At 38.1% G+C, this 23,891-nt stretch overlaps 1 protein-coding gene across 4 annotated transcripts in view; it reads left to right on the top strand.

Annotated features, from left to right (window-relative positions):
- The first annotated feature begins 11,289 nt into the window (after positions 1–11,289).
- ERCC6 (ERCC excision repair 6, chromatin remodeling factor) overlaps positions 11,290–23,891 on the top strand; it is a 106,280-nt gene continuing 93,678 nt past the window's right edge. The window contains exons 1-3 of one of the 4 annotated variants that reach the window (XM_074233134.1): positions 11,290–11,376; positions 11,927–13,757; positions 23,681–23,801. In XM_074233134.1, coding sequence (XP_074089235.1) covers positions 13,336–13,757; positions 23,681–23,801 — 543 coding nt within the window. In that variant the 5' untranslated portion in view covers positions 11,290–11,376; positions 11,927–13,335. Of the gene's footprint in view, positions 11,377–11,754; positions 13,758–23,680; positions 23,802–23,891 lie in introns of those variants that run through there. The other 3 variants (XM_074233136.1, XM_074233135.1, XM_074233137.1) reach the window with 3 other exon arrangements.

Here is a 23,891-nt window from a genome sequence, read left to right as displayed (position 1 = left end):
TCAAGCAGAATTATAAAAAAAGACTGAAGAAAATAATACCTTTAAAATTTAAATTTATCAAATGTAAAATCAACTCCTTTAAAAATAAAATTGCTTAACTGGAAAAGGAATTTACTCATCAAAAAGTAAAAGCGATCAACTAGAAAAGGAAAGACAAAAACTAACTGAAGAAAATAAAAACCTAAAAATTAGAATTGGACAAATGGAAACTAATGACTCTATGAGATACCAAGATTCTATCAAACAAAACCAAAAGGCTGAAAAAATAGAATAAAATGTAAAATACCTCTTAGGAAAAATGACTGACCTGGAAAATAGATCCAGAAGAGATAATTTATAAATTATGGTCTACCTGAAAGTCATAATAAGAAAAAAAGTCTGGACAATATTTTGCAGGAAATAATCTTTTTTTTGGCAAGGCAATGGGGTTAAATGATTTGCTCAAGGTCACACAGCCAGGTAATTATTAAGTGTCTGAGGCCACATTTGAATTCAGATCTTCCTGAATCCAGGGCTGGTGCTCTATCTATCCACTACATCACCTAATTGCCCCTATGTACAAAATTATCATGGTGAAAATGCTCTAATATCCTTGAACAAGAAGATAAAATAGTTCTTTTTTTGCAAGGAATTGGGGTCAAGTGACTTGCCCAAGATCACACAGCTAGGCAATCATTAAGTATCTGAGACTGGACTTGAACTCAAGTCCGCCTGACTCCAGGTAGATGCTCTATCCCCTGCACCACCTAGCTGCTCCTGTAAAATAGTTCTTGAAAGAATTTGCCAATCACACCCTACCCCCAGAAAGAGATACCAAAATAAAAACTCCAAGGAATGTTATGACCAAATTTCAGAATTTTCAGTTAAAGAAGAAAAATACTGCAAACTGTCAAAAAGAAGCAATTTAAACACAAGTGAGCCACAGTTAGTATTACACAGGATTTACTAGCTTCAACATTAAAGAACTGGAGGGTCTAGAATATGATATTCTGTAGGGCAAAGGAGCTTGGATTGCAACCAAGAATCAACAACCCTGTAAAATTCAATATATTTTTTGGGAGAAAAGATGGATTTTCAATGAAATAGAGAACTTCCAACCTTGATAAAAAGGCCAAAACTGAACAGAAAATTTGATCTTCAAATACAAGTCTCAAGATATATAATAAGGTAAACAGAATGAATAAAAAAGTCAATCAATAAGATTAAGGAAAAATGTTAGTCAATAACACTAAATGGGAAGACAATATCTGTAATTCTTGAAAACTGTATTTCTCTTAGGCAGTTGAAAGGAACATAATTAGACAGAGGATGTGGTTATTTCTATTGAGACCACAGAAGGGACAGTATTTAAATAAAGGGTATGGGTATAAATTGATCAAGATGTGATAGTATTGACAAAACAAGAAATAGAGAACATTATAGATTACAAAATGGATGATTTTGATGATATTAAATTAAAAAGGTTATGCACAAGTAAAACCAATGAAATTAAGATTAGAAGTAATACAGAAAACCAGAAAACAATTTTCACAGTATTTCTGATAGAGGACTCAATTCTAAAATACATAGAAAACTGAATCAAATTTATAAGATTTCAAATCATTAACCGATTGATAAATGATCAAAGTACATGAACAGGCAATTTTCAGATGAAAAAAATTAAAGCTATTTATAATCATATGAAAAAAGTTTCAATTCATTATTGATTAGAGAAATGGAATTTAAAACAACTATGAGGTACCACCTCACACCTAGCAGATTGGTTAAGATGACAAAAAAAGGAAAATCTTCAAATTTGGAGAGAATGGGGGAAAATTGGGACATCAAAATGAACTGATTCAGTCCTTTTGGAGAGCAATCTGAATAAAGCCCAAAGGACAATAAAACTGTTCATTCCCTTTGATACAGTGATATTAATACTAGGTCTATATCCCAAAGAAATCTTAAAAACAAAAAGTCTCACAAAATTAATATTTATAGCAGTACATTTTATAGTGACAAAGAATTGGAAATTGAAGGAATGCCCATTAAGGAATGACTGAACAAGTTGTGGTATATGAATATTATGGGGTGCTATTGTTCTGTAAGAAATCATGAATGGTCAAACTTTAGAGAAGCATGGAAAGACTTACATGAACTGATGCTGAATGAAGTGAGCAGAACCAAGAGAACACTGTTCACTGTCAGGGACCCAGCTCTGAACCTTGGCCACCTATGGGTTAGGAGACACCTGGGGGTGTGAACCTACCCACATGGCGCTGGGAATGCCCCGTTAACAGGAATGGCTCCACCTATGAGAGAGGAACAGGGGAGGAGATCGGGACTATAAAAGGGACTGGACTGGGGAAGACGAGAGCCATTTTTCACTGCAATGTAAACAATAAAGACCTGCTTGTTAGACTGCTACCTGGTGTTCTGTCCAGTTTATTGCCCTCCATCCCCAAGGAGGGCTCGTGACATCCGAAGATGGGGAAGAGGTATGTATCCAGGTGACGGCTCAGGATAGGTCCCCGAGCAGTTCACATTAACAACATAGTGAGATGATCAACTATGATGGATGCAGCTGTTCTCAGTAGTTCAGTGATCAAGGATAATCCTGAGACACCTGCTGTGAACAATGTCATTCACATACAGAGAAAACCTATGGAGTCTGAATGCAGAACACAGCATATGTTCACTTTTTATTGGTTTTTTTTTTAGGTTTTTGCCAGGCAAATGGGGTTAAGTGGCTTGCCCAAGGCCACACAGCTAGGTAATTATTAAGTGTCTGAGACCGGATTTGAACCCAGGTACTCCTGACTCCAGGGCCGGTGCTTTATCCACTACACCACCTAGCCACCCCCCATATGTTCACTTTTAAAAATTTCTTTTGTTTTTTCCCTTTCTTTCTCAGGTATTTCCCTCCTTAGTTCTAATTCTTCTTTCTCTACATGACTAATATGGAAATGTGCTAAATAAGAATGTATATGTACAACTTTTACCAGATTGTTCATCACCAGGAGGAAGGGGGAAGGAATAAATGGCGATAGAAAAATGTGGAATTTATAAATTTGCAGATGGGTGAATGTTGAAGACTATCTTTGCTTGTAATTGGAAAAATAAAATAAAATTTCAATTGAAAAAGAAAAGAAGCTATTGCAATGGGTATGGAAATTTCAAAACCTCAACAGGAATGTGACACTTATCAGTGTTTCTACTATCACTTGAGACAATTGCACTATCATTTGCACAGCAAATTGAAAACTCATAATTGAATTTTTAAAGCAGATAGAGTGAATGGAATTAATTGGGAAGACAACAAAATAATAAAGGAGAGAGAAGTCATCAGTGCTCATAGCAATTAACATGAGGTATAGGGTGTGTTTAAGGAAGACTAGTACATCTGGTATGAGGGATGCTGAGCTCTTTTCAGGGCTGCAAAGCCTTTTTTGTTATCTGAGCCACTTTCACCAGTGGTTCCAAGAAGCCATAGCATGCACAGCAGCTATACCCCAACAAATCATTTTGGCAGGTGGGCTAAAATAGGTCGAGGGTAACCTAGGGAGTCTCAAACTCATTAGTGAATAGTCAGGGGTGTCCACCCCAAGCACGTAAAGTCTTCCACTTGGTGGAATGGGCAGAAGAGAACAATTCATTCCAATGGCCATGAAGCCAGCTGAAGCAGGTGATGTGGAGGACAGAGACATCAAAGTTAGATATGGAAGACGCCAAGGTCATCCACTGCATCTAGAGTCATCACCAGTTGTCTTGACTCATCTTGCTTGCTGGATCGTGATGACTGTGGAAGAGTGAGGTGGATGACTTTGTGCAGCTCTGCCTCATTTAAATACAATTTATGCAGGCAACAAAAGACATCACCTATTCCACTTTACCATTCCCATCTCAAAGTCCAGTGGCAACAGACAAGTGATGAAGTGGCAAGTGCAGTTACATTGGGAGCTGAAGTCACAACTCTGCACACAGGCAACCCAGGTCATAGGATCATTTCCTCACTGAAAGCAGCAGAGAGATTTGGCAGTCCCCTGGGTTACTAAGCAGCCCTTAAGGATCACACTGCTTACCTACTAATGTGAGGAAGGGGCTACATTATTCCAGCTGAGATCTATAAGGTGAGGGGTCCGTTGCTATTCAAAAGTTGCCTGAAATTTTGTAGGTTATAGGGCATGAGGAGGTTACCCCCCAAGAATACAAGGATGCCTTCATCATCCATCTCTATAAAGATAAAGGGAATAGATTGTCCTATGACAATCACAGAGGATTTCTCTTTTAGTCATTGCTGGTAAGGTCCTAGAGTTCTTCTCTTCTTTTTTTGTTTTGTTGTTTTTGCAAGGCAATGGGGTTAAGTGGCTTGCCCAAGGCCACACAGCTAGGTAATTATTGTTTGAGGTTGGATTTGAACTCAGGTACTCCTGACTCCAGGGTTGATGCTCTATCCACTGCACCACCCAACCGCCCCCTGGAGTCTTTCTCAATAGACTGATCTTTCAGTCTGGAAGATGGTTACCTCCCTGAGAGCCAGTGTGGCTTCAGAAAGGGTTGAGGAACATTCAATCTGGTGTTTGCTGTCTGACAACTCCAGGAAAAATGCCAGGAACAGAACAGAGGTCTATATACAGCATTTGTATATCTGACCAAGGTCTTCGATACCATCAGTCATGAGGGTTTATGGAAAATTATGTCAAAATTTGGTTGGCAGAAGTTCACTAGCATTGTACACCAATTTCATGATAACGTGCTTGCCTGGGTTCTGGAGAGTGGATGATGCTTCCTGGTCCTTAGTGGAGTGAAACAAGATTGTGTCCTTGCTCTCATGCTTTTTAGCACAATGTTTTCAGCCATGTTATCAAGTGCTTTCACTGAGGTTGACTGTGGCCTCAAGGTCAGCTACCACACTGATGGCAAACTCTTTAACTTGAAAAAGCTACAAGCCAACACCAAAGTGGAGGGAGTGTTGGTGCAGGATCTTCTGTTTGCAGATGATTTGTGTTTTGTCCATTTCCAAAGAAGATCATAACATCAGGCAAGTGATGTCATGATAAGCATGTAGATTGGATTTGAGTGAGGGAGTGCTAGGATAAGTCATGAACCTCACTTTCTCCTCCAGAGCCATCTGGATCCAGTGGCATCAGGATGACTTAAGATGCCGCTGGATGTGTGGCAATTATGCTACTTACCCAAAGTCACACAGTTAGTAAGAGTCAAGTGGCTGAGACTAGATTTGAACTCCTGTCCTCCTGACTCCAAGGTCAGTTCTCTATTCACTACACCACCTAGCTGCACTCAATGCAGTCTCTGAAGCTGAGACAACAAAGAATGGATTGATTCTCTGCTGCTTGTGCTAATTTTGGTCTAACCAAAGAAAATACAGGTGCTCCATCAGCCAGCTCCATATCATCCTTATGTGCAACTGAAAGAAAATGGAAAAGTTACAGAAAATGGAGAAGTTTTGTGCACTGTGGACAAATTCACTTACCTTGGCATTGTCCTTTCTAGGAAGGTACACAATGATAATGAGGTTGACACACACACATTGCCAGAGCTTGCTCAGTATTTGGGAGGCTCCAAAAAAATGTATGGGAGAGAAGAGGAATTAGACTGACTACCAACCTGAAGGTCTACAGAGCCAATGTGGTGACCTCACTGCTGTATGCATGTGAAACAGTCTACTAGTACCATGTCAAAAAAACTCAATTGCTTCCATTTAAATTGTCTTAAGGAAAATTCTGAAGATCACCTGGCAGGAGAAGGTACCAGACACTGAGGTCCTTTCTTGAGCTAAACTGTCTAGCATTCCAACATTACTATAGAGAGCACAACTAGGATAGACTGGTCACATTGTTAGAATACCTGGTGTATACTTGTCCAAAAGACTATTTTATGGAGAGCTCACCCAGACCTCAAGAGGGGGTCGGAAGAAGCAATATAGGAACACTCTGAAGATCTCATTGAAGAACTTTAGAATTGATTGTATAGCATGGGAGACACTGGCACAAGACTGCCCAGCAGGCAGTGCCCTAATCAGTGAGGTGCTACAACCAAGACAGAATGGAAGCAGCCCAAAGGAAATGTGACATATGTAGTTTTAGAGTACCCACCCTAGGTGTTCACATGGACTATTTGAGGCCAACCTATGGTAGAGCATTCCGAGTTTGGATTGGGTTGATCAGTCAGTCAGATACACTGTAATTTGTCTCAGAGTGATGTTGTTTTGATCTTCTTCAATAATGAAGGACACAAACCATAAGATGCTGTTGCAGAATTCTCCTGAAAAACTAAGAACCTTGAAGAAAGGGGTTTTACCTTTGAATCTCTTGTTTATATTTAGCACAGTATCTTGAAATCTTCCCATTCTATTAAAATCAGGAAAGTAAACTTTCTCAAACAGAATAATTGGCACAATGCCAACAAATGTGGAATAAATAAGGGAGAATTGAAGACCTGGGTTCAAGTTTCAGCTCCAGGACTCATCTATATATCTTGTTGAAAATAAATTACTTCTCTGGGTTTCAGTGCTGCCCCTTAACCTCAATTCCTCCTTTTTTACTATTCTAATCCAGGATTTAGAGATGGGCCCTGGATACTAGCACTAATCCTCTATTACCTGTCCATGAGCTATCAGAAGATGGTGGAATAGAGTCAAATGGCATACCAGTATAGCAGTGAAGAAACTTTTCTCCTTGCATCTTCTTTGTATTAAATAAACTAAATGGCCTTGAAAAGTTGATTGCCTATGTAATATAAATTCAAATAGTTAAAATTGAGCTATTAAATTTCATAGGATCATAGATCCAGAGCTGGAAGGGGCTTCATAGGGCAATCTCATCCAAACCTGTCATTTCACAGATGAAGAAACTGAGGACCAGGGATGCTAAGTATTTCCCATTATCACCATGTAAGAGGATGTTAGTTGCTAAATTTTAATCTGGATCTCTACTAAACTAACAATTCAAGGTAGATGATTTAGAGCTAAAGATTTGTCTTTTACTTAATCCAAGGAATATTTTGTGTCAACTTCTAGGCTATAATTAAGAAGCTAGTCTGGGAAGATTTCTTTTTTTTTTTCCAAGCTGTTTGAATATGTGCAAATTGGCAATATGAAAAGATTGCATATGTACATTAGAGTAAATCTTTTTTGCATGTGTCAGAGAGACCTTGCTAAGTCCACTTGACAGTGACATTCATGAGAAAATCATATATGGTACTCCCTTCCTAATTATTAAAGTGATTCCATTTCCCTTTATAGGTTTATGGGAGGCATTACACAAGATGGTATGGGCTGCAATTCCCAGTGAAACACCTTAGATGTCACATGGGATATTCATCAAATGAATTGTAGCATTTGTCACATTTGTAAATGGAAAAAAGAATAAAGCATTTCTAAATTATTTTACCTGGTTGGTGAAAATGATGTAGCACTATCTTTAAAAAGAAAATTAAATCTTTAATTTATACTATGCATAATAAAATGGCACTTTCATACACTGTGTGAACAAATGTATGCTGATGCCTTAATTTATTACTTTTGAAATTTTCTATCATGTTCCAAAATTACTAGTATTTAACTATAAGAGATAGTCCTCAAATGTTATTAAAGTTTCAAATTAAATCAATGAAAATGACACAAGACATATGAAAGGGAGATGGTAAGAGGATTTCCCAGGGCAGGGAATTGCCTAAGCAAGAAACTTTTGTTTCCACCTCCATTTCCTCTAATGCCATTTAAGAGTAACTGTGAGGGACGGCTAGGTGGCATAGTGGATAAAGCACTGGCCTTGGAGTCAGGAGTACCTGGGTTCAAATCCGGTCTCAGACGCTTAATAATTACCTAGCTGTGTGACCTTGGGAAAGCCACTTAACTCCATTTGCCTTGCAAAAAAACCCCTAAAAAATGTTTTTTAAAAAAAAGAGTAACTATGAGTTTAAGGAAGAAGGCAAAGATAGATCTTGGTGGTGAGGCAGAGTGTAGAGCTATGAGCTATTTATCCATAGTCCAGGCATCATCCTGTACTGCTAGCTTCCCTGGCTTTCTTTATTTCTTAACTAAAATTCAATCTTCTATAGAAAACCTTTTCAAACTCTTCTTAATTTTAGTGTTATCCTTATTTTAATTATTTCCTATTTATCCTGTATATAGCTTATCATACACATTTGTCTATTTGTTATCTTCCCCATTAGATGGTGAACTCCCTAAGGACAAGGACTGCCTTTTGCCTCTTTTCCTATCCTTAGCCTCTAGTACAATGATTGGCACCTAGAAGATGCTTAACAAATGTTGATTGGGGGTGGCTAGGTGGTGCAATGAATAGAGCACTGGCCCTGGAGTCAGGAGTAGCTGAGTTCAAATCTGACCTCAGACACTTAATAATTACCTAGCTGTGTGGCCTTGGGCAAGCCACTTAACCCCATTTGCCTTGCAAAAACCTAAAAAAAAAAATGTTGATTGACTGACAATTTGATAAACTGTCTTACCTAGTATCTTAGGGGAATGAGGTTTATTTGCCAAACCTGAGGTTTCTCTATATACTAAAGACAGACATCAACAAACATTTATTCAATCCTCACTATGAGCCAGCACTGTGCTAAGTGTTGGGGATACAAATACGAGGGAGATACACACACACACACACAACACACACAATTCTCTGCCTTCAAGGATCTTACATTCTAATGGGAGAAGTCACATAAAAGAAAACTAAAAATGAGAAGGGGATTATGGTAAAATAGTAAGAGGAGGAGGAGGAGGGGGAAGAGGAGGACAAGGAAGAGAAAGAGGAGAAGGAGGAAAACTTAGTTTGTATCAGACTTTGCTGTACTAAGCACTTCACAATTATTATCTCATTTGATTCTCACAACCCTGTAAGAAAGGTGCTATTATTTTCACCCCCCTTTTACAGATGAGGAAACTGAACAAAAAGATAAATGACTTTCCCCAAGGTCATATGACCTTGGGGTCATAGTTAATAAGTATCTGAGGCCAAATTTAAATTTAGATTTTCTTGACTACAAGCTTGGAGCTCCATGCAATATGGTACCAGCTAGCAGCAACAATGGAAAGCAATGATGGAAAATTCAGAGAGTAAAATGGGACTGGTCCTTAGCTCTTCTTCAAAATGGAGGCTCTAGGAAGAATCCACTATGGAAGAAAGGAATCCCTAGAGTGATAGGAGATGGTAGTTGAGACTTGGTGGCAAAATCCAGAAAATGAAAAACAAAAAAGGTCATTTTCTTTATTATCTTTATAGCAAGGCCAACTAGAACAAGTTAGCAGACAAGATGGAGTTTTAGCTCCCTTTGAAATAGCTATTCTTAAATGCCCTTTTATCTTCAAGCCCAGGAAATAAGGGAGATGTTATTGGTAACTGTGGGAAGAACCCTCTTGAGGTCATTCCTCCCCTTTTCTGTAAGTAGAATAAATAAATCTAGTATACTATCAATTAAGTCCTCTTTTTAAATGGTTGTTGAGTCATTTTAGTTGGGTCTAAGTCTTGGCAAAGACACTGGATTCCTTCTCCAACTCATTTTGCAAATGAGGAACATTGTGAGATGATCAGCCATGGTAGATTCAGCTCCTCTCACCAGATCAGTGATCAAGGATAATCCTGAGAGAACTCTTTAGAAAATACCATTTACATCCAGATTAAAAAAACTAGAGTCTGAATGTAGAGCAAAGCATACTGTGTTTACTCTTTTTGAACTTCCTTCTCAATTTTTTTCTTTGTCATGTTTTTTCCTTTCCCTGGTTCTAATTCCTCTTTCATAACATGACCAATATGAAAATATGTTAAACAAATTATATATATTCAACTTTTACAGATTGTTCACTGTCATGGAATGGAGGAGGGAAGAAAATGTAGAAAAATGTGGAATGCATGTTGTGATGAGGACAGGGATGAATATTGAAAACTACTTTTGCATGTAAATGGGAAAATGAAATAAAATTTCAGTTAAAAATATTATACTTAACCTCATGAGGGTTGTATTTCTTTTTTGGTTTTTGCAAGGCAGATGGGGTTAAGTGACTTGCCCAAGGCCACACAGCTAGGTAATTATTAAATGTCTGAGGTCTGACTCCAGGACTGGTGCTCTATCCACTGTACCACCTAGCCGCCTTGAGGGTTGTATTTCTATGGGGACTGTTGGAGGATACTTAAACTGATTATGTGATAATGTTTATGAGTCTACTTCTATCTGGATAGTTTAAAGAATTATACTTTGGCAGAGGATCTGGGTACAAGATAGGCTTAAAAGAAGATCTGAAAAAAAAAAGGATTTTACTGGAAGAAGGTAGAGACATTAGAGGATAACTAGCCCCATATGAAAAAGCACAAAGTGTCTAGGATAGTAGAGGGAAAGTAGGGAGAGTGTAAATATTGAGTAAATCGTACTCTCAACAGATTCGCCTCAAAGAGGTAATGATACATACCCAGTTGGGTTTAGACATTTATTCTACTTAAAGGGAAGGAGGGAACAGAGGAAAGGCCAATGTGCAGCAGGCAGAAGTAAAACATTGGTGAGGAGGGATAAGGGGAAAGGGAAAGAAAAGTACAGATGGAGGAAGAAAAAGTGTGCCCAGATAAAACCAATTCAATCACAATGATAAGGAATGGAGAAATCCGGGAAACGATTTTCACTAGTGTTTCTGTAATAACTCTGTGTGGCCTTGGGCAAGCCACTTAACCCCACAGCCTCGCAAACAGAACAGAAAAGCCTAGAAAGACTTTCATGGCCTGATGCTGAGTGAAGGGGGGCAGAGCCAGAGAACACTGTGACCAGGATGGGTGCAGCTCCTCTGGGCAGATCGAGGCCAGTTCCGTGGTGCCCGCTCCGGACCATGCCATCCGCTTGCAGACCTCTGCGGGGTCTGAATGCAGGCCAAAGCAGGCTGCGTCCACTTTTTAAAACTTCTTTATGTTTTTTTCTTTCTTAGTTTCCCCCTTTGTGCCAACTCCTCCTTCCCAACATGACGACACGGACCGCTTTTACCAGACTGTTGGGAGGGAGGTAGCAAGATGTGGACGCGCCGAAGGACGATGCTGAAAGCTCCCTCGGTGTGCAATTGGGAAAAAATAAAAGAGTCTTTATGCTTTCATGCTTTGCAGTTGGTAGCTCCTCGGGTCCCCCGTGCCTCGGGCGCGCTATTTTGCAGGGGATTAGCCTGAGGACGGGGCAGGGTGGCACGGTGGCACAACCATCCCGCCCCGGATGTGTTCCTCCCTACATGAAAACGAGTCCGGGGCGCCCAGGAGCGGCCGCGCATGCGTCCTCGTCGGTTCTCTCTGCGCACGCGCAGTAACCCTCCGCCGGCGTCCGGCCCTGTTCCGGAGACACAACGGCGAGCGGCGGCGGCGGCCCCTTCATCCGGGTCTCCAGGCTCCCGTGAGTGTCCCCCCCCCCCCTTCCCCGCGTTCGCGCCGCCGGGGAGGCCGGACGGGCCTCCGAGCCGCGTCCGCCGCGGCTGCGGCCCCGAGGGCCAGGGCCCCGGCCTCCTGCCCCAGACGCGGGCCGAGCCGGGCCTGGAGACCCCGAGGCCGGCGAGGTCTCTTCTCCCCCAGGAGCAGCGGCTGCGGCTGCGTGCGGGGCCCTGGCGGGGGGCGCCTCCTCACCGGCCCGGGGCGGGGCCCAGCCCCGATGCCCCGGCCCGGCCCGGCCCCTCGGAGCCGCGTCCCCGTGATCGGGGCCCAGACTCAGCCTTCCGGCCGCCCCCACTAGTGTGTGTGGAGGACGCCCAGAGGCGGATGGGTGGCTCCTCGTCCAGCCTTGAACTTGAGACCGCAGGTTTGGTGCGCTTGGCCTTCCCCGGCCCGGCGCGCGCCACTTAGTTGCCAGACTCTTCTTCCGCTTCTGTACTTGGACTAATTTATAACTTTTCCCGGGTCCGAGAGAATTTGATGATGTTGCAATATTACTGCACTTTGTTACTTCATAGAAGTCACACTGACAGTCGGGACCGGATGAAACAGTGATGTTGAGGAGCTGGTGTTCCCTAATTACAAGGAGAAGCACGTTCCTGGGATGACCGCAATTCTGGTTGCCAGTCCGAAAAGCGAGACGCATCATTCCCAACCATCATCGCTTTCTGCGCTTTGATGACTTTATGGTTGCCTATATATAAGAGAATTTGATCATATCGTTGCTTGCCGAGCTTTGTTATTTCACAAAAAATCCCATACTGACAATGGGGATCAGATCTTTTAGTCTGTTTTTTTCCATCTTAAGCCACCTCTGTGGATAAGCCGTCCCAACTGTAGTCATTGAAGGGAGACTGGCAAGACTCGAAATTAACTGCTCAGATTCTTATGCATATTTACAGTTTTGGTTTGTGGGTTGTCACTGACAGGCGGCTTTCATATAAATTCTCCTTTTTGATCCAATTCACATTCTGTAAGGCAAGTGTCATTATTACTTCACTTTATACATTTATAGAAATTAAGTTATCTGTCTGGGATTGAACAAGCAGTAAGGGCTGAATCTGGGTCTTTTCAGTCCTCTTCTGTCTGCTTTTTTTTCCTTAGGTTTTTGCAGGGCAATGGGTTTAAGTGGCTTGCCCAAGGCCACACAGCTAGGTAATGATTAAGTGTCTGAGACCGGATTTGAACCCAGGGACTCCGGACTCCAAGGCCGTTGCTTTATCCACTACACCACCTAGCCGCCCCATGTCTGCTTCTTTTATATGTTGTTGCGGCTTCTGCTGTTTCCCATGGGAGGTTCTTAGTATTAGAATACTACTAGGATTTTTTTCCCCTCTTTTTGGATTCAGAGGTTGATTTTTAAAATTTACAATATTGTTTATGACTCAGCAGAGTGAAAATGCACATTTGAATGATTCAAACTGACCACTGCTTTCTTGATCAACTGAATAAACTTTTGTTTATTGAGAGTACAAACTGTAGGGGCGGCTAGATGGCACAGAGGATAGAGCACTGGCCCTGGAGTCCGGAGTCCCTGGGTTCAAATCAGACCTCAGACACTTAATCATTACCTAGCTGTGTGGCCTTGGGCAAGCCACTTTTAACCACATTGCCTTGCAAAAAAAAAAAGCAAAAACTAAAAAGAGAGTACAAAATGTAGCATAACTTAGTATTTTAGATGACCAACTTTCAAACTAGGTATCAGTTTTATTGTGTTATTATTGTATTCAAAATCAGTCCAATAAACTTTTTAAAGAAAATCCATATGCATTTAAAACTCTGACTTTATAAAATGCTAAATTACACAATTATTATTTTACCTTTCAGAAAAGTTGGTTTCTGCTTTCAGTAACAAGGTAAAATTCTCAGGCTTTGCTGGGGCAAAGATTTAACTTGCAAATTTTCTTTTTCAGATATTCTGCAGAAGATGCCTAATGAGACTTCTCACCACTCAGGTCAAACTCAAGAGAAAGATGATTTAGATAGGCAGCATTTCAGTAATGCTGAAGAAACAGCCCTTGGGCCAGAAGATGGTGGCGCTCTTAATAAAATGGAAGAATGTTTCACCCCTTCTGCTTGTAATAATAGGCCATCCACTTCAGTGGATGGTTTGTTTGAAGTCCCAAGGAAAGGACAGCCAGTATTGCATATAAACAGACAGCAAATTCAATCTGTAGAGCACAGTGCTCAAGCAGTTGAACTCAAAGGTTTGGGAGTTGATGTCTACGACCAAGATGTGTTAGAGCAAGGAGTGCTTCAACAGGTAGATGATGCAATTAATGAAGCTAACAGGGCAGCTCAAGTAGCCGAAGCAGAAAAAGAATACCATTCAGTTTTAGATGATCTCAGGTGAGTGAATATAATCTTTGACTTGGAGTTTGTGTTTAAGAATTGTGTGAAAAATTAAAAAAAAACTCACATTTTAGAAGTTAGAGAAAATTCAAATGTGTGCTATTTAAAGTAGAATTTATTACTTTTAAATTTTATTAAACTTTACCCTGAAGAAGTTAGGGATGATGACAGAATAATTTTCTGCTGAACTACTTATTTGACTCACATAATTGTTTTCTTTGTTAAACTTTTATAGGTTAATTTATAGGGTCATAGACTCTAAGGCAGAAAGGGAATTAGCATCATAGTCCAGTTTTGCAAGTGAGGAGACTTAACTCCAGCTCTCACCCTTAGCAGGGATTTAAACCTAGTATTTTTTCTGACATCGGATATAGTCCTCTTTGGGCACTGTGCGCTGCCTCTTAAAAATCATTGTCTGTCATTTTCTTTTTATCTTGGTCATTTCAGCATTTTATCTACTATATATCTATCTGTCTATCTTATCTATCTGTACATGCATGTGTGTATATATATATATATATATACACGCATATATTTAATTGAAGGAAAAAAATTTTGTAATTTATATTCATTTTATAAAAGTTTAAGCTGGAAAGAAATATTGCTGCATTCTGTCATCTGGTAGACCACATGGTGTAGTGGAAAGCTTGCTGAATTTGGAGCTAGAAGACCCATATCAGGAATTCTCACTGCCCTTGTGTGAGGAAATCACTTAACTTCTCAGGCCTAACTGTATGATCTTGTAGGATTATTTTGACTTTAGATCTCTGACTTACTGATTATTATTTTTTTGTATTGAGGTTAAGTAATTTATGCATGTGCTTATGAGTAGCTTGTGTTTAACCTACTTGTCTACTATTGTCTCCGCTATTAGACTGTGAGTTCCATGAGACAGGGACTGTTTTCTTCCTTTCTTTGTCTCTTAGCTGGGAGCCTAGATATATGCTTGTTGACTGTCTTGACTAATTGAATTAGAATCATTAAATTTTAAAGTGGGAAGAGACCTCAGAAAACAAATTCCCTCACTTTAAAGGTGAGGGACCCTAGGCCCAGAGAGTCTAGGAGTACCCAGGTTTAGAAAGGGAGTTAGTGGTAAAGCCAAGAAGAGACTCGATTATCTTTAACACCACAGTTACTTAAGATCAGAACCATTCTCATAAGGAGAATTCACAATAGGACAGTGTTTCTTCCCTACCCATATCATGTTAAGTAGAAGTTTGGTACCCGTGCCCTACTACTTTGGTAGAAATCGACAATATCAGACTAGGGTTTGATTGCCTGGGTGTTTGTACTATTATAAGTTTTTAAATATGTTTTAAGTGGGTCATCTGAATGAGAAATAGGATTGACGAGTTAGAAATACTGTGGCACATAGACCTCAGGAAAAAATCTGATAAATCATTGGGGTGTTTTAGTTTAAAAGTGACTTAGTATATTCAAGATTATGTAGTGTCCATTTTAAATAAATATATTTTGGTGAAAATACTACCAACTTTTAAATCTTGTTATTTTATGAGGTAATTGCTCTTTCAGAATATCTTTTCAAAAATCTTCAGAAAGGATATAAAATCCCAAATTGGGATGTCAAGCAGATAATTTTAATCTGCAGTATGAAAATAGAAACCTATATTTTAGAAATAATACCTGGATGGCAATTGACCATATGTAGGATAATAAAGTTCCTTCTCTTAAGGAGATAGAATAAAATTTACTTTTGTTTTTGAAAAAAGTTGTTAAAGTTTAAAAGTTTAAAAATTGCCTAAGGACAATGTACATTTTATATATACATTTTATACACACACACACACACACACACACACACACACAAAACATAAGGTCTAGTATATGCACTTGTTTAACCTGAATCTGGTTTTTGTTTAATCATATGAAATGGTTTCATAATTTTAGTCCAACATTCTTAGTGTTGTAGTATTTAAAGCAAATTGAATTTTCACCTCAGCCATTGTGGATTTCCATTCCGCTAGGTAAAGGATACTCATTTTATGATGACCATTATGTCAGAGGTTCTGAAATGTTTTTGTTATATCTATAACTAGGTCATTTAAGTTTAAAATTATACAGGATCTTTGTGAAGGCCCTATATAAATTAAATTTTTTGTAGCTTTTGAAAAATATTTTGTAGAAGAACTATAAATATAATGTCAAGTGTGTTTTTTTATTTTAAAGATTTTATTTATTTTGGGTTTTATAATTTTTCCCCCCATCTTACTTCTCTCCCCCCCACCCTCCCCAGAAGGCAGTTTGCCAGTCTTTACATTGTTTCCAGGTGTACATTGATCCAAATTGTCAAGTGTGGTTTTAATTTAATGAGTTGCTCATTAGTCACTTGTAAAAATCAGTCTCATTAAAAATTACACCTCAGATAAATTAAATCATTTTATTGTGACTTGGTCATGCTGCCATATAATCTGTGACTGCAGCTGGTGAATCACTTTAGTTAAGGAGTTCTGAGCTGCTATAGGACTAAATCTGATAGGGTGTGTGTCTGGTCCTGATATTGAGGAGACCCCCAGATCAGAGTGCTGTTAAGTTGCTTAAGTTGGGACACACTGACCAAGAGAGGAAATGGAGCTGGACAAAGCTTCTCTGCTGTTCTACAGAGAGATCAGGCCCCTCTGTCATTGCTGCTTTCTAGCCTTGATGAGATAGGGACACTCAGTATCAACAATACATATCAATTATGTTCGGAAATTTTTATGTTTTTTTTTTTCAGTTACATGTCAAAACAGTTTTTAATATCCATTTTTAAAAATTTTGAGTTCTAAATATTTCCCTTTCTTCTTTCCCCTTCTTGCTTCTTGAGAAGGTAAGCAGCTTGATAAAAATTGTATACACATGCGGTCAGGCAAAATATAAAGGAATTCCTTATTAAGGAATATTTACTCTTCCCTGTTGATTTTTCCCATATGTATACTCTTGAGTATTTTAGGCCAGGTGGTTTATTTTTTATGTTATTTTTTGCAAGGCAAATGGTGGTTAAGTGGCTTTCCCCAAGGCCACACAGATAGGTAATTATTAAGTGTCTGAGGCCACATTTGAACTCAGGTATTCCTGACTCCAGGGCTGGTGCTCTATCCCCTGCGCCATCTAGCTGCCCCAGGCAAGGTGTTCTTGATAAAAAAAAAAAAAAAATTGTTGTGATGAAATAGTCAAAAGTTTTTGATTTTTGAGATGACTTTCAAGAACTTTTTTTAAAACTGAAACATGCTTTTTTTCCCTCTTCAGAAAGATTTTATTAATTTTGAATTTTATAATTTTCCCCCCATTCTTGCTCCCCCCCCCCACTCCTCACAGAAGGCATTCTGTTAGTCTTTACATTGTTTCCACAGTATACGTTGATCTCAATTGAATGTGATGAGAGAGAAAAATCATATCCTTAAGGAAGAAAAATAAAGTATAAGAGATCACAAAATTGCATAATAAGATAATTTTTTTTTTTCTAAATTGAAGGTAATAGTCTTTGGTCTTGTTCAAACTCCACAATTCTTTCTCTGGATACAGATGATATTCTCCATTGCAGATAGCCCAAAATTGTGCCTGATTGTTGCACAGAAGGAATGAGCAAGTCCATCAAGGTTGATCATCACCCCCATGTTGCTGTTTTTTCTTGTTCTGTTCATCTCGCTCAGCATCAGTTCATGCAAATCCTTCCAGGCTTCCCTGAATTCCCATCCCTCCTGGTTTGTAATAGAACAATAGTACAAACTCTTTTTTTATTTGAGAAAAAAAGGTGTTTATCAGACCTCTTAAACTTGTCAAATTTTTTGGTATTATTTCCCTGTTATTTGCCTTTTAGCAAAATGTAGTTTCTTTGATTATCTCTTCTAATTAGGTCTGTTTTATTTTGCTTTGATCAATATAATATTTTCTGCTCCATCTACCTTATTTTAACTCTGCTTTTGCTTTCTGTTTCAAGTGTCATTCTTGTAAACATGTTGGGTTCTGGTTTTCGGTTTATTCTGCTAATCTGCCTCTGTTAAATAGATGAGTGCATCACATTCACATTCACAATTAAGATTACTGTGTATTTCCTTCCATCTTATTTTCTTCTGTTAATCATTCTTTTATTTTATCCTGTTTCTCTTTAAATGCCTGTATAGCTCCTCCTTGTCCCTATTTTATATGAGATAAATTTCCCCTTTCCACTTCTTCTATCTCCTTCTCCAGTATATTCTTCTCTTACCTCTTTTTTTATGTGTGTGATTTTCGCAAAGGTTAAGTGACTTGTCCAAGGCCATACAACTAAGCAAGTTTTATCTTCTTAATTGGTTTTTGTTTTGAGCTTATCCCATATTAACTGACTCACACTTGTGCCCTCTGTCTGTTTAGAATGCTTTCAACTGCCCTAGTAATGATAAAGTTTTTAGGAATTACATGTATCGTTTTCCCATATAGGAAATAAACAATTTAACCTTACTGAATCCCATATAATTCCTCTTTCATGTTTATCTTCTGTTTGAGTCTTGTGTTTCACAATCAAATTTTCATTCAGCTCTGGTCTTTTCATCAGGAATACTTGAAAGTCCTCTTTTATTATTTGCCCATTTTCCCCCTGAAGGATTATAAGCAGTTTTTGCTAGATAGATTATTCTTGGCTGTAATACTGACTCCTTTGCCTTCTGGAACATCACATATCAAGTCCTTTGTTTTTTTTAACGTGGAAGCAGCTGAATCTTGTGTGTTCTGGACTATGGCACTGTGATACTTGAATTATTTCTTTCTGGTTGCTAGCATTCTTCTCTGTTTGACTTGAGAGTTCTGAAATTTGACACTAATATTCATGCCAGTTTTCATTTTAGGATCTCTTTTAGGAGGTGATCAGTAGCTTCCTACAAAATTTTACCTTCTAGTCTCAGCTCTCAGGGCAGTTTTTCTGTATAATTTTTTGAAATATAATATATAGATTTTTTTTTATCATGAGTTTCAGGTAGTCCCAATAATTCTTAAATTTTCTTTGCTCTATTTCCAGGTAAATTTTTTTTTGATGAGCTATTTCACATTTTCTACTATTTTTTCATTGTTTTGGTTTTGTTTTATTGTTCCTTGGTGTCAGAGTCATGAGCTTCCATTTGCCCAGTTTTAATTTTCAAGGAATTATTTTATTCAGTGAGACTTTAGAACTCATTTTCCATTTGGCAAATCCTCCTTTTTAAAGAGTTCTTTTTCAAAGTGAATTTTTGTGCCTCTTTTACCAACTTATTTCTCTTTTCATAATTTTTTTGCCTCACATTTACTTTCCTAATTTTTCCTTTGCCACTCATCTCTTTTTTTAACTTTTCCAGAAATTCTTGTTTAGATTATGACCAATTAATATTTTTATTTGAAGCTTTGATTGTAGTGGTTTTCACATTGTTGTTTTCTTCTGTTTTGTGTCTTGTCTTTCTGCCCTTGTGATAGCTTTTTAAGCTTTAAGTTCTGATTTTTTGCTGTTTGCTCATTTTTTTTCAGCTAAGCAGGTGCTTATCTAGGAGTGGAGGCACTGTCCCAAGCTTCGCCCTTTTTTTTTTTGTGGTGTTGTTTTTGAAACTAGTTCAAGGGTAAAGTTTTTAATGCATCCACAGTAGTATGACCCAGGGAGAAGTGTGGTTACTGCTCAGGTCTTTACTCAGGATGGACCCCTGCTCCTGCAGCCACATGTCCTTCTCTTTGCCTTGGAACTATAACCGGGGTCCCTTTATCCTTGTGGTCAACCATAAGGACCTCTCTCTGCCCTGGAACTGTGACCCACCTTAATGATAGATTTTCTACTCTGTGCCATCTGCACCCAGTAGTCAGTAAAGGGTCCCTGTAATCTCTTTTTACTGTTGTCTGACTCCTATATCCAAGAACTCTCACTTTATTTAACTTACATAGTTCTCATTTATGTTTTTATCATAAAGACTTGAATGTTTAATGAAGATTTATATGAATATGTAGAGCACAGGAACATTGCAGAATATAATAAAGGCCATCAATTGTGGGATAATGTGTTAATATAATAAAAATGTGAAGATCTGAGTTTTAATCTTTCCATAGAAACTTTTTAGCTGTGGGATTCTGGACAAGTCATTTAAGCTCTAGACCTGTTTCCCCAACTGTAAAATGAGACTAGGAGATATGTCATTGGGAGGATTAAATAGGTAACATAAAGAGAGGTTTTCAAAAATGAAATACTGATTATATTTTCACAAATAATTCTCAATGTAGAAACATTTGAAGAGTCTTTGTCTGGGGAATTCTGAGTTCATATTTAAAAAATAATTTACAAGTGATGGAAGGGTGAACATGGAACCAGTGATAATGCAGAAAAATTTCTTGGATCAGTGCTGGGAAAGTTAATGTCTGGTATGAATTAAAACTCATAAGAAAATGTTAAAGCATCATTAAAAAAATGACTATTTTGTGGTTCCTTTAAAACAGGAACAGTGAAGGAGTGGAATCCATTCCTTGGGGCAGATGATGTTTTGCTAACTAGACAAAGAATTGAGTCCAGTAACTCTGGGTTATTTCATATCTCCTATGCCAAGGTGAATGGTATTTAGACAGGAAAATGTAGAACAAACTTCCTAAAAAGGAAATAAAACTTAAGACTGGTCAGGAGATAAGAGGCCACCAGATGTTCTAAATGGGTTTACATTTTCTGATCTGGATGAATTCTGTCCCAAGGTACTGAGGTGTAATCTGTAAGTAAGATTTCTAGAGGAAGTGAAGAGAGATTCTGTAAAGAAATACCAGTAATCACATGGTATATGAACACTTAGAAAGAAAAGCTGTGGTCTCTAGGAGCCAGAATGGGTGCATTAAAAATAAGTTAGACAAAACCTCCTTTTTTTATTTTTTAAAGTTTTTTTTGCAAGGCAATGGGGTTAAGTGGCTTGCCCAAGGCCACACAGCTAGGTAATTATTAAGTGTCTTAGGCTGGATTTGAACTCAGGTACTCCTGACTCCAAGGCCAGTGAGTGTTCAATCCACTGTGCCACCTAGTCGCCCCCCCCTTTCTTTTTTGAGGGGGAAGATTGCTAGCCTGGTAGATGAAGGAAGTGTCTGTAGTTGTTGTTTAGTCATGTCTTACTCTTGTTTTCTTGGCAAAGATGCTGGAGTGGTTGCCAGTTCTTCCTCTAGCTTATTTTATAGATGAAGAAACCCAGGCACATAGAGCTAAGTGACTTTCCCAGGGTCACACAGGATGATGAGCATTCCTGACTCCAGCCAGCATTTAGCCGCTGTGTCACCCAGGCCACCTAAGTGGCTCTAGAAGTGGTGGCTATTGCAGGATGCCGTTGGAGACAGTTTTTCTTGATTTCCTTGTAGACAAAGTGGGGAAAATGGGTTTTGGGCTAGATATTGAACTAAATGAATTCATAATTGGTTGAACAAGTGAAACATTTGTCATCAACCTGAAAGGAAACCCCTTGTGCTTGTGACATGCCACAGAACCAGATTCTTTGCTCTGTGTTTTATATTTGTGTGTATGTATTTTTTTTTAACAAATGATTTGCACAGCATGCTTATCAAATTTGTGAGTATCATTAAGGTGGAAGAGAAAGTTAATATGTTTTATGACAAAATCAGGATCTAAAATATCTTAGAATATAATGATATAGGTAAATATCAGGTCCTCCTAGAGGTTTAAAAATCAACTTAGCAAATACTAAGAGAATTGGGAAGTTGATGGGAAAAATATTTGGGAATTTTAATTGAATACCAGCTCCTTATGAGTCATTGGTATGGTTGACCAAAAAGCAAACAAACAGAAAACCCCAATCCTAATGTGATTAACAGCAATATGTTGACCAGAATTAGGGGAGCTAAAAATCCTTTTTTTTATTCTCAGCTTAGATCATGTCTTGGAGGCTTCCATGTTCACATTTTTTGTAGTGAGTATTTTAACATCCAGTTTTACAGATTAGCTTTTTTTTTTTTAAGCTAGGGACAATGCAATGGTCTCTAAAGTTCATGTGGGTTCCCTCCTCTGTTGTTTTAAGATGAGAAGTTTCTAATAGACAAAAGGTTAGAAGTTTAGTCACAATAATTTTGAAGCCCTCAGGAAAATTAACATTTATGCAGAAGTTTGTTTCTCTGATTTAATTTAGACTGTATCTCTATCTCAAGTTGATTCCTGTCCAGTTTGTGATGGAGACAAAATTCCAGGTTACTGGAAACCTGAATTTGGGTAAAGAAGCAGCAGAATATATCTTGGTGTCTATTGATGGTGTCCTAGAAGGGACACCTGGGAAAAGAATAGACTTTCTATTTTTCTTTTTTCTTTCTTTTTTTTTTTGTTTTTTTGCAAGGCAATGGAGAGTCAAGTGACTTCCCAAGGTCACACAGCTAGGTAATTATTAAGTGAAGAATAGACTTTCTTGCAGCTTGTCTTACTCTTGGAGGAATTGGTTACAACTGGTGATATGAGTTCCAAATCTCTTGCTCTGATATCCCTGAAGACTGAGGGGCCCTCCTTGGTATCTTCCTTCTCTGGTATTGCTGAATCCTATTTTCTGCTTCTTTTGGTTGTCCCTGTGCTTTTAGTTCTTTCTGGTTCAACTCTGGTTGGACTTAGTCTTTCCTTGGCTAAATGCTCAGATTCTTATGTGTATAATTTGTCATCTAGGGAAGGACTGAATGAAGTGGAGGGAATTAGCTTGGAAAAGACTAGATGTTAGGGAGACATTATAGTTGTTTTAAAGTCACTGGGAACAGAAAGAAAAACTTCATATCAAAAATGAATGAACCATTTCCTCGATGATACAGAGACTTAAGTCAACATGCCTTTATTGATCATTCACTGTGAGTATATCGAGTCTGGCTGGTTTAGTTATCAGAAATGTTAAAAGTAGGCCTTCATTTATTAGGGAAGGATTATTGTAGGGGATGACCTTAGAGGTTCTTTTTTAGTGCTTAGATTCTAAGATCTAAAAGCTTTTTAACACATTTATCACAAATATTTTAACAAGGATAACAAATTACATGAATCTGCATTATGAAAATTAAATCGTTACTTCCAGTTATTTTGGAAATAATATTAGATGGCTGCCATATGTTGGGCAACAAGTTTCTCTCAAAGTGAAATAGCAAAAATTTGAAGAAGGAATTAGTAAAATTGAGTGTCAAATTCATGCCTGTTTTCGTTGAATCTAGATGAACAATAATAATTCAGAGTTCTGTGATTTTTCTTGTCAGGGGAATTCCTTTCACCAGTACAGATTCCATGTCATGGTCATGCAGGTGGGAGGTGGGATTTGACCAGTCATTCTGGCTCCAAGTGCAACACTTTATCCACTGTACCTGTAATGTCAAACTCAGATGGAAAAAGAACCTTGGGCAACATGATAATTCACAGATTAACATTATATATGTTTTGTTTTTATTTATTTCATTTAACATTTCCCAGTTACATTTTAATCTGGTTTGGGCTACAAGTGAATCTGATGCCTTCTACTACACTGTACTGCCTCTTTTGTGCTACATATAACCAGATGTAATAATAGATAGTTGTTTTGGGTGGAAGAAAAATAAATTATTCTTTTGTCATTGATACAATTCAGATAATAAATAGTGATCATTTAAAAATTCAGAGAAAATTTCCAAATTTAGGAGACTTCCATGATGAGTTTTTAAAACTCAAACTTTCTATATTTATTAATAGACAATTCCTTTTATATGACTTACAAATGGTACTAACTTAATAGTTTTTGAATGTGTGCTGCATTTAAAATAGCCATACGAATGAAAATTACTGGGTTTGGGCCTCCCATGATTCTTTTTTTAGTTGTTTTGAAGCTAACAGTAAAAATTATAGTTATTATTCATTTTATATCTATTTAATGTGATATGGAATGTTATTGGTTCTTGGCATCTACCTTTTATTAAAGTTGAAAAATACAGTAGAGTAGAAAATATTTTTTCCCCTTATTTTTCAGGTCATGTACAACATCTCTAAAGCAAATTAATACAATTATTGAACATCTTAGTCCTCAAGCTGTCAACAATAAAGACATCAACAGAAAACTAGATTCTGTAAAGAGACAAAAATGTAACAAGGTAATTGGAAACAAATGTTCAATGTTTTCTCTCATAAAAAGATAGCACATGGATGATTTGCTCATTTACAGAGCATTGAACACAGTATTA

The sequence above is a fragment of the Macrotis lagotis genome, chromosome 4 (assembly GCF_037893015.1).
Source record: "Macrotis lagotis isolate mMagLag1 chromosome 4, bilby.v1.9.chrom.fasta, whole genome shotgun sequence".
NCBI lineage: Eukaryota > Metazoa > Chordata > Mammalia > Peramelemorphia > Peramelidae > Macrotis > Macrotis lagotis.
The sequence above is the reverse complement of the archived record's forward strand: the minus strand, read 5'-3'. Positions and strand labels throughout refer to the sequence as shown.